Here is a 14,111-nt window from a genome sequence, read left to right as displayed (position 1 = left end):
TTGCTGGAGGCATCAGCCACTCTGCTTTATTCATCACCTGTGTGTATCTGTGTTATTCAGTTTTTTTGGACATCTTTTCACAAAGCATGATTTTTGATGAATGTGTGGGTGTGTTCATTAATGGGTCTGTTTGCCTAATGATCTGAAAATATGTATATATGAGTGATGTGTGTGAATGTTTGTCAGTGAGTGTGTGTGTGCAAATGAGTGTGTGTCTCAGAATTTATCATCCAGACTACAAAAGCACTCGAAATATTTTTAAAACATAACACTCTAATGACACTGCAGAAGGAGCAACCTCAAACACCATTTAAGTCACAAGTGACTCCACAGCAGTGGAAGGTAGGTATCTTCTGGTGGGTGGCTTCCTGATGATGTGTACATTGACAGAACTTTCCCTGCAGATTGCCACTGCTGGCAACTGGACATGGACTGAACAAGCATTGCCTGGCATGGCTGTGCGCATACACACAGTATAATGAGCAGTGAGACTATATTGGTAATGTTGCTGAGATGACGTGGAAGATGTGGCAGCATCAAATGCCCAACCCCTTCACAAATAAAAACACCACCACCACTACCACCACCAAAAAACAAAAATCCAGAAACAGCAGCTACCCCTCCAAATGAAACAACAATGAAAAAATCTCTAACAACAGCAACAATAACAAAACAAGTGCTGGTGTACAGTCTTGTAACAAAATGAACTTTCATTCACAGAATTATGGAAGGATGTCTGGGTCTTTTCCATCCCATGAAACAGCAGCTGCATTCACAGTGAGGTTGAACACAATGATATAAGATGGAGCAAGGTTAGGAGGTGAGGGGTATGTGTGGAGTTTGATAGGCTGTAGAGTGCGAGTAAAATGGTTCAGAAATGTCAACTGTCATGATCTGTGTCACTAATTTCATATTTGTTCAAGCCAGCATTGACTACAATTTCTGATTACTCGTGATTATGGCAAGTTGAAAAAAAGAGAAAGAAACCAACCAAAAACCTTGTATCAATTAATATCTCAAACCCACACCTTTAGACAATGTATCACAGCACACAGCAAAGAAGAAATTGCTGAAAAAAGTTATAGATGAGAAAGCATCGTGGCAATCAAAGTATTTACAACTGAAATTTCTATCTCACACCAAGCGGTCAATTTCCTGAGAAATGAACAAATCATAATGCTTATGATCAAAATGTGGGATCTGCTTTTTTTTTTCAACAGAAAAAAAGCAACTTTATACATACTGGAGTTATTTAAATATTGGAACCTCTTGTGTTACAGACTGGAAGAGTGGATGAATGAGTTGTCTCCCCAATCCCCCCAAAAATTCTGAGCAGGTGAAGTCTTCATGGTAATGTGGATATAAATCCAAAGGTAAATACACAATATCAGACAGACGGACAGATAGATACACTTACACATGCCCTGAAAATGCCCATAATTTTTCCCAGTCAGATGAAAAACAAGAAAAAAAGGAAAGCCATGTATTTACAGGTAAAAAATTTAAGAAACAATGATCCATCTAAGATATCCTGATACTGGACAGAAAGGATGCATGCACACACAGACACACCCACCCATGTACACATACACACAGAAAGAATGTGTCTCAAAGACACATTTTTGACATCAATTATCAGTTGGATAGTCACTGAGACTTAAGAAGGAAGGAGGAAAAAAATACTGGAGAATGGTTTCCTCCTTACTGGTTTGAACCGTTGTGTGTGCTTATCTATCAATTACATACATTAATGTCTTATACAACATATGTATTATATATTCTGAATCCATACATGCACAAACGTGTATGCATGCACATGCATAGACATGTATAAATCATGTAAATACTGATAGATAAATACAGATAATATCATTAGTTTTCAAAAACTATACACATTGAAACAAAGCTCATACTGACCCAAATTTTGTCTCTCATTTTACAGACCCTCCTCATTAAGGCGCACACAATCACACCCACATTTTATAATATCTCACACATACATAATTCGTTAATATATAAAAAAAAAAAGTACAAGAATGTATGTGATTTATTTTTGCGTAACAGCTGAGAATTAGATAAAATTTCAACTGTGCTTTTGTCATAAGTAACAAATTTACACAAGTCTGCTCTTCTGTGCCTAAATTAAAACGAATATACACACAATCACAAATGCAAGAACCCCCCCCCCCCCCCCCCCCCCGAAAGAAAAACAACAACAAACACACACACACACAAAAAAACAACAACAACCACCACAAGTAAAGCAAAATGACTGAATGCATCTGTTTTTTAAGGAGCGAACTGAACTGACATGTATTAGTCTGTAATGTACAGCCAGGATTGATCTGCTCAATTATCAGCTGACTAGAATTTCCATCCTGCTAACAGATTATCATCTATAGTCCACACTGGTCTCTATTTTTGTTGCGTAAAGTGAACAATGTGTGCAGCACTTCATAGTTTTGCTGAATGAGAAAAGGCATTTTGCTGATTTTTTTTTTTCCTTCGAAGATATGTTACTTTCATTTGGGAGAAAAAAAATCATTCTGATCAAATCTTTATATTGTTATCAAACTCAAGGTGTTGTTATCAAACTCAAGGTGACACATTTAACTCCCAGATCTAAATAATTCATAATAATGAGCCAAAAGGAAAAAGGAAACGCACACACACACACAACATAACAATCGACCAGTTCACCCCCCTCCCTAGAAAAACAATTCCCCCTCAGTAACCAAAGTCATAGCCCCCGATTTTCCCATGAGAAAAAATAACAAACTCCTCCTCCCCCCCCTACACCCCTCCCCACACCCCCCCCCCCCCCAAAAAAAAAACAACAACACCAAAAACAACAAACAAACAAAAAAAAACAACAACAAAAAACCCATAACAAAAACCTGAGCTGAACAGCGCAAGTTTTGTGTGAGTTTTTCTGTGTGAGCTTCACAGCCTCATAAAGTTTCCTCCTCTAACTGGCTGAACAGCATGTTAAAATATACAGTTGTAACGTATGCTGTGCACTTAACAGTTCTATCTTTAAAAAAAACCCTCAAAGAATCCATGCAAGTATGCAGAAATGTGTTCCATGAAAAACTGATCACGACCCAAGTTAATAAGGCAGGGAAGGGATAAACTGCTAAGCAAGAATGTTTTATTGTATCAACTACTTTTAGAGGAAATATCTTTCACTTTACCACATTATCTGAACACATCCTTTAGAAATCACTTGCAAATTTCACATCCACCTGAAAGATTAAACAACAACAACAACAACAACTGCAAGTATGCTAGTTCCATGACAGGAAAAAAACAAAACAAAAAGGAAAGAAAACTCAAACATTATCTAAAAAAAAAAAAAAAAAAGGGGGGGGTGGGGGGGGGGGGGGGGATTTTGATCAACCACAACCACTCAGTGTCTTCACAAAATGGGAGTTCAGTCAGCATCTTCCCTTACTGCAGAGACAAAAGGGAAATTAGTACAAAGCCAAGTTGCCTGACAATGAAAAGATTAGGGTTCGGATTTCTGTATAATGGTGGTCAGAATGTCACAACTTCGAACAGTTACACGTTCCAATGCTTTCATTATAAACCCCTTATTTGTGCCAGATTTTTTTTTTCTTTCTATATGATTTTATGTTCAGTCTAAATACCGTGGCATATATATATATATATATATATATATATATGTAACACCTAACGTTTTAACAAAAGAATTGCAGTTCCTTCTGTCTGTTTAACTGCCAATTCTGTTGTTTTTTCACACTGCACACACAGGTGCACAAAATGATGAAAATGAAAAAAACAAAAAAACAAAACAAAAAAACCAACACAAAAAAAGAACAAACCCTGCTTTTGTTGACTTCCATCCCTCTGAATCAGTGCAAAGTGCACATATGAATAACTGACGTGCAAAGTACTTTGATTTGTCCATGCATAAGATTCAGCGCTATGGAAGTACATTTATAATCATCATCATTACATGCAATGGAAGCACACACAAAAAAAAGGTGTTATTCTCCAATGCAAAAAAGACACCAACTGCTCGTTTGGAATTCCTCACATAATTTTCACAGATGAACATCAGATCATTTCACATTCTCAACCTATCAGTTATTCTTCCAAATACGCTCATTGACTGAAAAACTTCCCACAAGGAGGAAAACAATTCTGTGAATCTGTGTATGGCACCAGACATGAAAGGAACCATGGAAAGACAGGGAGTGTCCCACAGACTTGGGCAGTCACTCTGGGCAGAAAATAAAAAAAAGAGTCTGGCCACTTGGCTCTCAACACGAATTCCTCCTTCCCTCTGTCGAACTAGGACATCCATGGGGAATAATTCACACATTGCTGGTGATCAGCCCAGTCCTCTCCCCTGCCTGACCCGAGGTGCCGACCTGACATTTGCACATGGGACAGGTGTTGTGTTGAGCCAGCCACTGCTGCAGGCATCTATATAGTCAAGGAAAGACTGATGGATCAAGTGCCTTGAAAATTGCTCTCTTTCTCTCTCACACAGAGCTTTGCATGCACAGACACACACACAATAAACACACATGCAAACATATACAAGACCAGGCACGCACACACACACACACACACACACACAGAGAAATATTGAGAACACCAGGGAGGGAGATACAACTACAAAGATCCAAACAATTCTAAGAAACACCAAACACACATTTTCAATAACATTGCATTGATAGCCTTTGTCCCAGAGAGGGCAGAACTGCGCCCAATTGACAAGAATGCCTTCAAGGCTCATGTGTGATTCCTAATCACCGTATAATAGTCAGTCATGTTTGACTATGACCATCAGAACAGCAGAGGAGGTAACTGCTGTCACGACTATCTGGCCTAGAATTTGATTATAGTGGAGAGTGTCTTGCCTGAGTTACATCCCCAATCTCTCAGCCAAGAAGGTTTTAGGACAGTCGGTGCTGGGATGGTTCCCAAAGGCCAACTAGCCCCCTAGGCTGCAGCACTAAGAGCCAGTGCAATTTTACCTCCTTGTTTGAGAGCAATAGTCACAAAAGACTAAGCTGTAAATGATTTCCCATTGCTATGGAGAAATCATTGATAATGCTGATCTCACTTTGCTGTTGGCCTATGTGTAAACTTATGTGAATCTAACCATTAAAAAAAAAAGAAAGAAAAAAAGACCCCCAAACAACTCCTGGCCCCCCTCCCTTCCCCTGCCCCCCCACACCCCCTCCCCTCCAAAAAGTTAAATTAAAAAAAGGAGTGCTCATTAGCTACCCAGCAGCCAACATGAAGTTCCTAATGAGGTGCAGGGTGATCAGATTCATAGAAATCACAAAGTTTGTCATTCAACCAGAGTCTAGACAACTCCAATAATGAAGTCGCAACTAATCTGCAGTATTTTGGTCAGCAGAAATTAAAACTCACAAGACAAAAATGAGTTTTTAACACATCTGCTCACAATCAGAATCATCCTGAAAGTTGTGTGCTGGGATGTAAATGTTTCCTTCGAAGTATATACATGTGTATGAGAACAACTGAAGACAATTAGTTGAAAACCCTGTCCATCTACTAATGAAATCATATTACTGATTGAAATCATATTTTGTTCTCGGATACACACAAATATGCATGCACACACACACACACACACACACACACAGATAATTGTCTTATAGCAGACAAAATTGCTTCACAGAAGAGCGACACTCACTTTGTATGGAACCCATGGTGACACCGAGAGACAGCAACTTTTTCAGCCTGCTCAAACTCTTCTAAACACACAGGGCACATCTGTGGAGTGAATCAACATAACATTGGGCAGTCCATTAATGTACCACAGAAGTAACCATGCATGTAGCAGATTAAATATGCTTGTTCAATATAACAACAACAACGAGGAGGTGGAGGAAGAAGAAGAGGAGGAAGAGTGCAGACTGATGCAAGCATGTCCCAAGCAGGCAGCTTGTGGCATTAATAACAAAAAGTAAGACATACATAAATAGATATGCATCATGTACACCATACATGAACAAACAAACATGCAAACACACATATATGACCAGCAGAAGTAAAGGCAACACGCTTGTCGATATGATTATAGGCAGAGGTGTGTTTTCAGAATCTTTTAAAACTAAACTATCCTATATGCGTGCTTGAAGCATGTGTGTGTGCGTGTGTGTGTGCGTGTGTGTGCATGTGTGTGTGTGTGTGTGTGTGTGCGTGTGTGTGTGCATGTGTGTGTGTGTGCGCGCACTCACATGCAGGTGGATTTACATGTGGACTGACATGTATGTGTCTGTTTCAGAGTGTATATAAAGCAAATAAGTGTGTGTGTGTGTGTGTGTGTGTTTGTGTGTGTGTGTACCCCCTTGTATAGATATCCATACATCCTAGTGTAGTCTTACCAAAATCAACATTTTTAAAAACTGCCTCAGTACATATATATGGGTATTAGCAATGACTGATTCAAACAGGATAGAAATAAAACAGTAACTTTTTCTCTTGGTTAGAACAGCTGAATTTGTTGAATACTTACATCATTTTTCACCTTCTTTGTCCCCGAATTAAATTTTAGCTGCAAAACAAATCATACAATTTTAGAAACAACATCATAACATGCAATTTCAGAAACAAAATGAACCAATCATCAAGCAGTGGTGAAAAAAACCCAACTGAGCCATGTTTTTCTCCGTTAAGTATGGTCTGACTGAGGCTAGTCTGCGAAGATGAAAATTGCATGAGCGACACAGGGATGAAATGTGGTCAGCCAGGGTGAAGGTGTGATCAATATGTACACCTAGGTATTTAGCTGATATCTGAAATTTAACTGTAGAAAAACAACAAATGCAGATCAACAGTTTATTGTGAAAACAACTTTGCAAACTAAAACAAAAATTCATTGAAAAAAAAGAAAGAAAGAAAAAAAAAACGGAGAATATAAACCTTTAAGAGACAGCAGTATGAATCTGAGCTTATCTTGATGTCAAGAGAATCTGATCAGTGTATGTTCAATATCGTGCTCACCTGACTATACCCTCTTTCAGTGCGAGAATCTCTTTTCAACCTGAAAATAAAAAAAGCAATAATTCACAAGTCTGAGTGAGTCATCTGAGCATGATCAGAACAAAACAAAGGAAACGCATGCATTTCTTTTGAAATTAAAAGAACAAATACAAGCCTGAATAATAATTTTTTTTTTTTTTTTTTAAGTATACACACACACTCCCCCCACCCCTTCTTCTGTTACTTCTCTGTTGTCAACACTGTCTAAGTCTAGAACTGTGCAGAGCTGCATTTCACAACCTAATAGGAATTCACCCTTCAGCCTTTATAGTCATGTTTTTCAAAGCTCTAGTCAAATTATAGACTGATTGACTCCAGTCAGTTGGAAAAGGCATTCAGAGGTGATTTTCATCCATTGCTGTTTAAGCAGTATAGTTGCTTGCAGTTGTAGGAAAATCCGTCTGTTGTTCAAGGCAGTAGTCAGAGCTGTTGTTCCAAGCTTTATCTTCCCACAAAACAGTCTTGAGGTCCACTGGGCTTTATGCTAAGCCACCAATACCATCCCATGACTTACCATCAACAAAAAGAGCAACTGCAGCCACAGAACACCACATGACCATTGTCACTATGATGTGAGCAACCCACCTCTAGACACTCCAGAATGGAGGGTGGTTGGACTTGAGAAGAGGGATGACACACAAACCCCATCCACTCCAAGTGACAAAGGAAAGCAGCAGACAAAGCTGCTGTTCCTAGACAACTTCTGCATTAAATTTCAACCCTCTGACTGCTGCTGAAGAGTATGATCATCAGTGAAGGGCTGTCACCTAAATAACAATAATAATAATTCATAACTTTATCCAGTACTTATTGCAATGTTTTTAAAAGCGAATATGTGAAATGCTTTTATTTGAGAACATATGTTTATTACTCTTGTTTGATCAAGTTATCCGCGTGTGTGTGTGTGGGGTGGGGGGGGGGGGGGGGGGGGGGGGGGGGGTGCGGTGCGGGTGTGTGCTGATTATCTGGTTGTGGTTTTCCGCAATTCATCTTTATTCTTATCTTATCTGTCTATTATAATCAATGTGCAGTATAGTAGGCTATGTTTATAATTATATTCAAATAATGTTTCTTAATTCTTTCTGTTTTTACATTAAGAATACTAGTTATTACCTGCAGTGTGTGAATGTATGTATGAAACGATGTACGTGATATTTTTTACATTTGTATCTTCGTAATATTTGTTGGGGCTGTTGTTGGCTTTTACAGTTATGGTCCCCATGTTGTTTACTTGTCTATGTTGTGATAATGCACCTGACCAAATTTCTCCAGTTGGAGATAATAAAGTTATTCTTATCGTATCTTATCTTATCTTTACTAATGCTGCTCAAAGCACCTTACATCATCGAGCCAGATATAAACATAACATAAAACATTACAACAGCTCAATCCAATGCGTTCACAGAATGAATAAAAAATTATGATCTACCAAACAATAAAAATATCAAGTAAATAATACTTAGATTAAAAAGAAATACATTCTTTAAAAACACACATTTTTTAGACACACACATACATGTGCGCGCACACTCACACTGGCACACACACACACACATGCACATTAAATATATAAAATGCACTAAAACAGGATTACATGAGTATAAATATCTCTAGCATAAAACTTTGGACTATCCATCGTGCTGAGAGCAGAAATGTTTGCGGGGATCAGGAGCATTTCTGAGGGACAATGGCAAAAAATTCCAAATTTGGTGTACTTGATCCCTAAAAGACTTTTCCTCTGCACATTTTAAATGAGTTCTTGGGACTTTAGGGAACAGTTCAGAACTGGATCTTTACGTTCTACATGGTTCGTACATTTCCAGCACAGATACGGGGGAAGAGGTTCATCAAAATGTTGTAAGGCAAGTGTCACTAGTTTATAGTGAATGTGGGACTCTATAGGAAGCCAGTGTAACTGATGCAAAAGAGGTGTGACATGGTCAGATTTCTTTTTTGCTAGGACATGTCGTGCAGCACTGTTCTGTACTTTCTGTAGTCTAATGAGAGGAAGATGGTAAACCTGCTAAGGTAGATTTGCAGTAATCTAGTCTGGACAAGACAAAAGAGGAAACCAACTGAGCCATGTTTTTCTCCGTTAAGTATGGTCTGACTGAGGCTAGTCTGCGAAGATGAAAATTGCATGAGCGACACAGGGATGAAATGTGGTCAGCCAGGGTGAAGGTGTGATCAATATGTACACCTAGGTATTTAGCTGATATTTGAAATTTAACTGTAGAAGTGCCGAGAGTGACAGGGCCCTTTTCTTTTTTTTTATTTCATTGAGACGAGCTCAGTCTCCTACAGCTAAGAGCTCGGTTTTCTCTTTGTTAAGTTTAAGTTTTAGCTTGTTTCTGTCCATCCACACCTTTACATCAACCACACAGGCTTCCGTCTCATTAATGACTGTTTTGAAGTCAGATGGTGGAGCGGCTTTTTGTAACTCAGTGTCATCAGCATACTTTTGGTAATCAAGTGAATGCCTTTTGGTGTTGTCAGACAAAGGCTAAGTATATAAAGTGAATAAAATAGGTCCCAGAACTGATGCCTGAGGGACACCAAATACAAGAGGGATAACCTTAGAAGTGGTATGATTTACTTTAATGCAGAACTGATGGTTTGAAAGATGATGAAAACCATTTTAAAGCAGTAGATTGAATGCCAAAGGTAGTGCTCAGATGGTTGATGAGAATTTGGTCAATTGTATCAAATGCTGCTGACAGATCTAGGAATGCCACTAAGGATGCAAGTTTTTTGTCTGTATTTGAGAGAAGACTGTCTGTAACAGACAGAAGAGCTGTTTCTGTGCTGTTTTTTTTCCAGTAGGCTGACTGATAAATTTCGAGTAGACCGTTTTTGTCTAGATGTTCCTATAACTGCTGTAACACAACTTTCTCAATAATTTTAGAAATGAATGACAGATTAGACATGGGTCAATGGTTCTTTAGTTGTTTCAAGTCCAGATTGTGCTTTTTCAAAAGTGGGGTGACAATAGCCAATTTGAGAGATTCATCAACAGTGCCTGACTCTTGAGAGTGGTTTACAATACTGGTGATCAAGGGCAGAAGATCATCTAGACATATCTTTAAAAGGTTAGATGGTAATGGATCCAAATCACAGTTCTTATTTGGAGAATAAAGAATAAAATCTCTTACAGTCTTTTCAGAAATTATTCTAAAACACGTCATTAAAACCCCTTTAAATTCATCGAACTGATTCTCTGGTGGACAAGCATCCAGTTCATGTCGGATGTTAGCGATTTTATCAGTAAAATATGTTTAAAAAAAGCATCAGGAAGATCCTGAGGAGGAATGTCTTTTGGCAGTAACAGTTCTTTGTTTTTGCCAATCAGTTGGTTTGAAACAGCATATAGCTGTTTGGACGTGGAGCACTGGCAGATGGAAACACTAAAGTGTTGACGTTTTGCAGTGGTCTGCATAGCGTTCAGTGTGTTGCGCTCTTTGACATAGATCTCACGGAAGACTGTCAGTTTGTTGGAGCGCCAGATGTGCTTGGCCTGTTGTTCCCGATGCTTGGTGGCCCTCAATTCATTGGTCATCCAGGAAGCAGAGGGACGGTCAGTAACAAGGCGAGTGGAGAGAGGGGCATGCTTGTCCAGTATCTGATGGAGGCCGGTGTTGTATATTCTGAAGGGAGATGAATTTGAATGATTCTTCTGCACAAGGGATTTGACGTCTGCATGGAAAAGATCAACATCAATCATTTTGGTGTTTTGCGATGTTACGAGGTGTTTTTCTCGTTTGAGTCTCTTAAAAGGGATGTTGTAAATGACTGCCATGTGGTCAGCAAGGGCAAAGTCCATAACCTGAAAGTGGGGGGTGAGTATATTCTCCCAAACCACAAGCCAATTAAGTGTGTGACCAGTTTGTGGGTGGGTTCACTTATCAGTTGTTTTAATGTGTGCTCGTGGAGCAGAGTACGCAATCGTAAGATGGCAGAATTGTTGGTCTATTCATAATGAAAGCTAAAATCACCTATTAAATTTAAAACTACCGGTAAGTCCCCTGCATCTAAGGTGTACTTATCAAAGAGATTGGAAAATTTGGTGATAAATCCTGGATTCTACAATTATTATGTCGACTTGGTGGAGGTCTATATACACATATAACATGGCACACATAGTTATTGCTCTCGAACTTCAATGCTACGCCCTAAAATGATGTGTTGTTGAGGGTTTTGAACGTACAACCATTTTGTATATGGCTCCTCATTGTAGCTGCTATACCACCCTATTTTCTAACTTGTCTGGGGAACAATTTTGATTTGTATCCCTGCGGTGTTAGCTGTGCCATGAATGACTCGCCCCCTTCTTTATACAGCCATGTTTCAGTTAACATAACAACACCAAAAGCATTGTCAACAATTACGTCGTGGATAGAAGATGCCTTCTGTCAACATGGCTGAACACTGACACACATGTTTCAGATGTGACGGGTGGAAAGGTGTCTCAATCTCTTGTACATTCCTCTCAGGGTGGATATAAATCAGGTTAGAAAAGTTTACTCTCACCTTTTGCCTCTTGTGTGATTTGGGTTTGGAACTGTTTGCACTGCTTTAAATGACGTGTATCACCTTCCTTTTCCGTGTCCCTCCCTGACAAGATCGTTTTTTGCGGGGGAGGTTGTAACCAATGTTTAAGTCCTTAAGACGTCATATCACATCTTGACATAACACAGTGTGTGTGTACTGATCCGACGCAAGCAGCTGATGTCGAGAATACTTGCATGGTGAGGCATGTGCAGTGTTGATGTTTACCACTGAACACTCTGCTTGTTGGCCATACTCCAGCAATGGTGGATAGTGATTAATATTCTAAGCCCACTGTAAAAATGTCCAAACAGTCTGAAGGCACGTGGAACCACATAAAAGACAAGTCCATTGTGAATCTGTCTGTCAAAAACTGACTTGATTAAAAAGACAGGGATAAAACAACTGACTAAAAATCGAGAGAGCTGAAGAGCCTGCCGGTCAGGTGACAAGCCTGCACTCACTGACAAGAGACTGACCTTCACAGTTATGTTGACACACACCAGAAGAGACCATGCACTGCTGCTGAGTCACTTGGGTGGTGTTCAGTAGTTTGGAAGTTGAGGGGTATCAAAACTGAGGTCACCATGAGAGCAGGGCATGAAAGGCCACATAATTTGGGACTTTTTATTTTATTTCATTGATAATTCAGAAGGATGATGATGATGATGATGATGATGATGATGATGATGATGCTAATGAGGTCCATTTCGGTTTGGGGCTACATGACATGGCTGTACTCTACGCTTCCTGTCATAATTGTATCCTGGTGTCAACCAAGCCTGAGAGATTTAGACACTTGCAGTGTTGGTCAGGAAATTGGAGCAACACACCCAAAGAAGCATCCGTGAAGTGGATGATACTTGACAGCGTGTCTTCTCATTTAAGCCCTGTAGCATACTTAAAATCTGGGTAGGAGCTGGCCAAGGGCTGAATACCCCCACCTCTGCTGGGACTCTAATCCGCATCCTCCCAGCTTTCTGTCTGCAATGCTAACCACTTCACCATAGCGGCTGGTTTACCTTCTTCTTATAGTTAAGTTTGTACATACTAAAGAAGGGGAGTGCAACTCAGCTGGAGAAAAGAAGACCAAATTGAATTTGGTTAAAATGCAGATGATTTACTGTCTGACAATTTGAGATGAATAAATCTGTACAAACAATAAGCCTTAAAAGTTAGAGTAAGCAGGTAATAAATAAGCTGAAAGTGAAATTGGATTGCATTTGTATGTTTAGATCACTTCATACATGCATACAAGAGGTGGGTGGGTGGGTGAGGGGGAGCCGGGGGTGGGGGTGGGGGGTGGGGGTTTAAGAAATACACCACCAGCATATTTTTTTTTCTGATCTTGGGACAAGAATAACACACCAGTCCAAGGCTCCAATTCCAACCGTAGCAGCTTTGGTCTGCAATGGTAGGGTCTAAAATGTCTTTCATTTATCTGTATAGAAATGTTAATATACAACTTACCTGTTCATAATTTACATACATATATGGTCTACATTAGAGTATGTGCATACACACATGAAAGTATGTATGTAACTAAATATGAATGTGTGAAATCAGTTTGGCCTGCCCATACCAATGGGGACTTCTTGTCAGAGATGGCAGATCCACTTCTTTTAAACTAAATACCTAAATATATCAACAGTCTGTAAATACGCATGTTGACATGAAAACCAATGACTGATGAACACTCACTTCCACAGGTAGCAGCAGAAGCAAAGGCTGAGCACTAGGGTGACAAAACCCAATCCCAGCAGGGGCAGGGAGGTGTTGAACGACAGACTGGTGATCTGTAGCCCTAAGTGCTTGGCTGCACCGGAGTCATGGTGAGACAGGTTGGCAGTCAGAGTCTGCCTGGCTCCCTCCAGCAGACGGGCAGACATGCCAGAAATCGCAGGGTTGGTCAAGTTGCTGTCCATGTCAAGAGTGATGGGTGCATGGAAGGGATACTGGTGTCAGTGAAGATAAACAACTTGGCACCTCTTCGTTGATTTCATGTTGCGTCATCAGGTTCTATTGTCTTTAGCCAAATCGTTCAACCTGACAAAGTAAGAGAAAATGTGTTTTTCCACATCTAATAATATCACTTCTAGTGGATATACGTTTAACTGAAAGCTACTTAAGATGGGCACGCGCGCACGCTGTGGTGTGTATCATGACAGGGTTGACAAAAGCCGTGATAGCATGAGGATGTTCTGAATACATATCAATAAAACGCAGAACAATTAAGATACGTGATCAACGGGTTACACAATTACAACACATGACAACATCACGAACGCATAAAAAATGTTTTTTTTATCTGTTTAATCTAAAGACTGTACTTCTTTCGCAATTAAACGCAGTTAAATTGCTTGCAATATTCAGTGCTAAAGGAGCCTTAAAACATCATTCACCACAAAAAACGAGCAAGCTCATTGCTCACAATCCCACCTTCGAAATCAGCCTCTTCCATTCTGTTGTGTTTAGCTTTTCGTGTCAAGGCCGTTTGATAGCATCTTTTTACCGGT

At 39.6% G+C, this 14,111-nt stretch overlaps 1 protein-coding gene across 1 annotated transcript; it reads right to left on the bottom strand.

Annotated features, from left to right (window-relative positions):
* Positions 1-3,391: 3,391 nt before the first annotated feature.
* LOC143279497 (RING finger protein 122-like) lies at positions 3,392-13,654 on the bottom strand. Its single transcript, XM_076583546.1, has 5 exons — positions 13,297-13,654; positions 7,012-7,051; positions 6,524-6,562; positions 5,699-5,778; positions 3,392-4,452 (listed from the first exon to the last, which is right to left on the bottom strand). Exons 1-5 carry the CDS (start codon positions 13,518-13,520, stop codon positions 4,341-4,343), a joined length of 495 nt encoding a protein of 164 aa, XP_076439661.1. The 5' UTR covers positions 13,521-13,654; the 3' UTR covers positions 3,392-4,340.
* Positions 13,655-14,111: the final 457 nt, after the last annotated feature.

The sequence above is a fragment of the Babylonia areolata genome, chromosome 2 (assembly GCF_041734735.1).
Source record: "Babylonia areolata isolate BAREFJ2019XMU chromosome 2, ASM4173473v1, whole genome shotgun sequence".
Classification (NCBI taxonomy): Eukaryota; Metazoa; Mollusca; class Gastropoda; order Neogastropoda; family Buccinidae; genus Babylonia; species Babylonia areolata.
The sequence above is the reverse complement of the archived record's forward strand: the minus strand, read 5'-3'. Positions and strand labels throughout refer to the sequence as shown.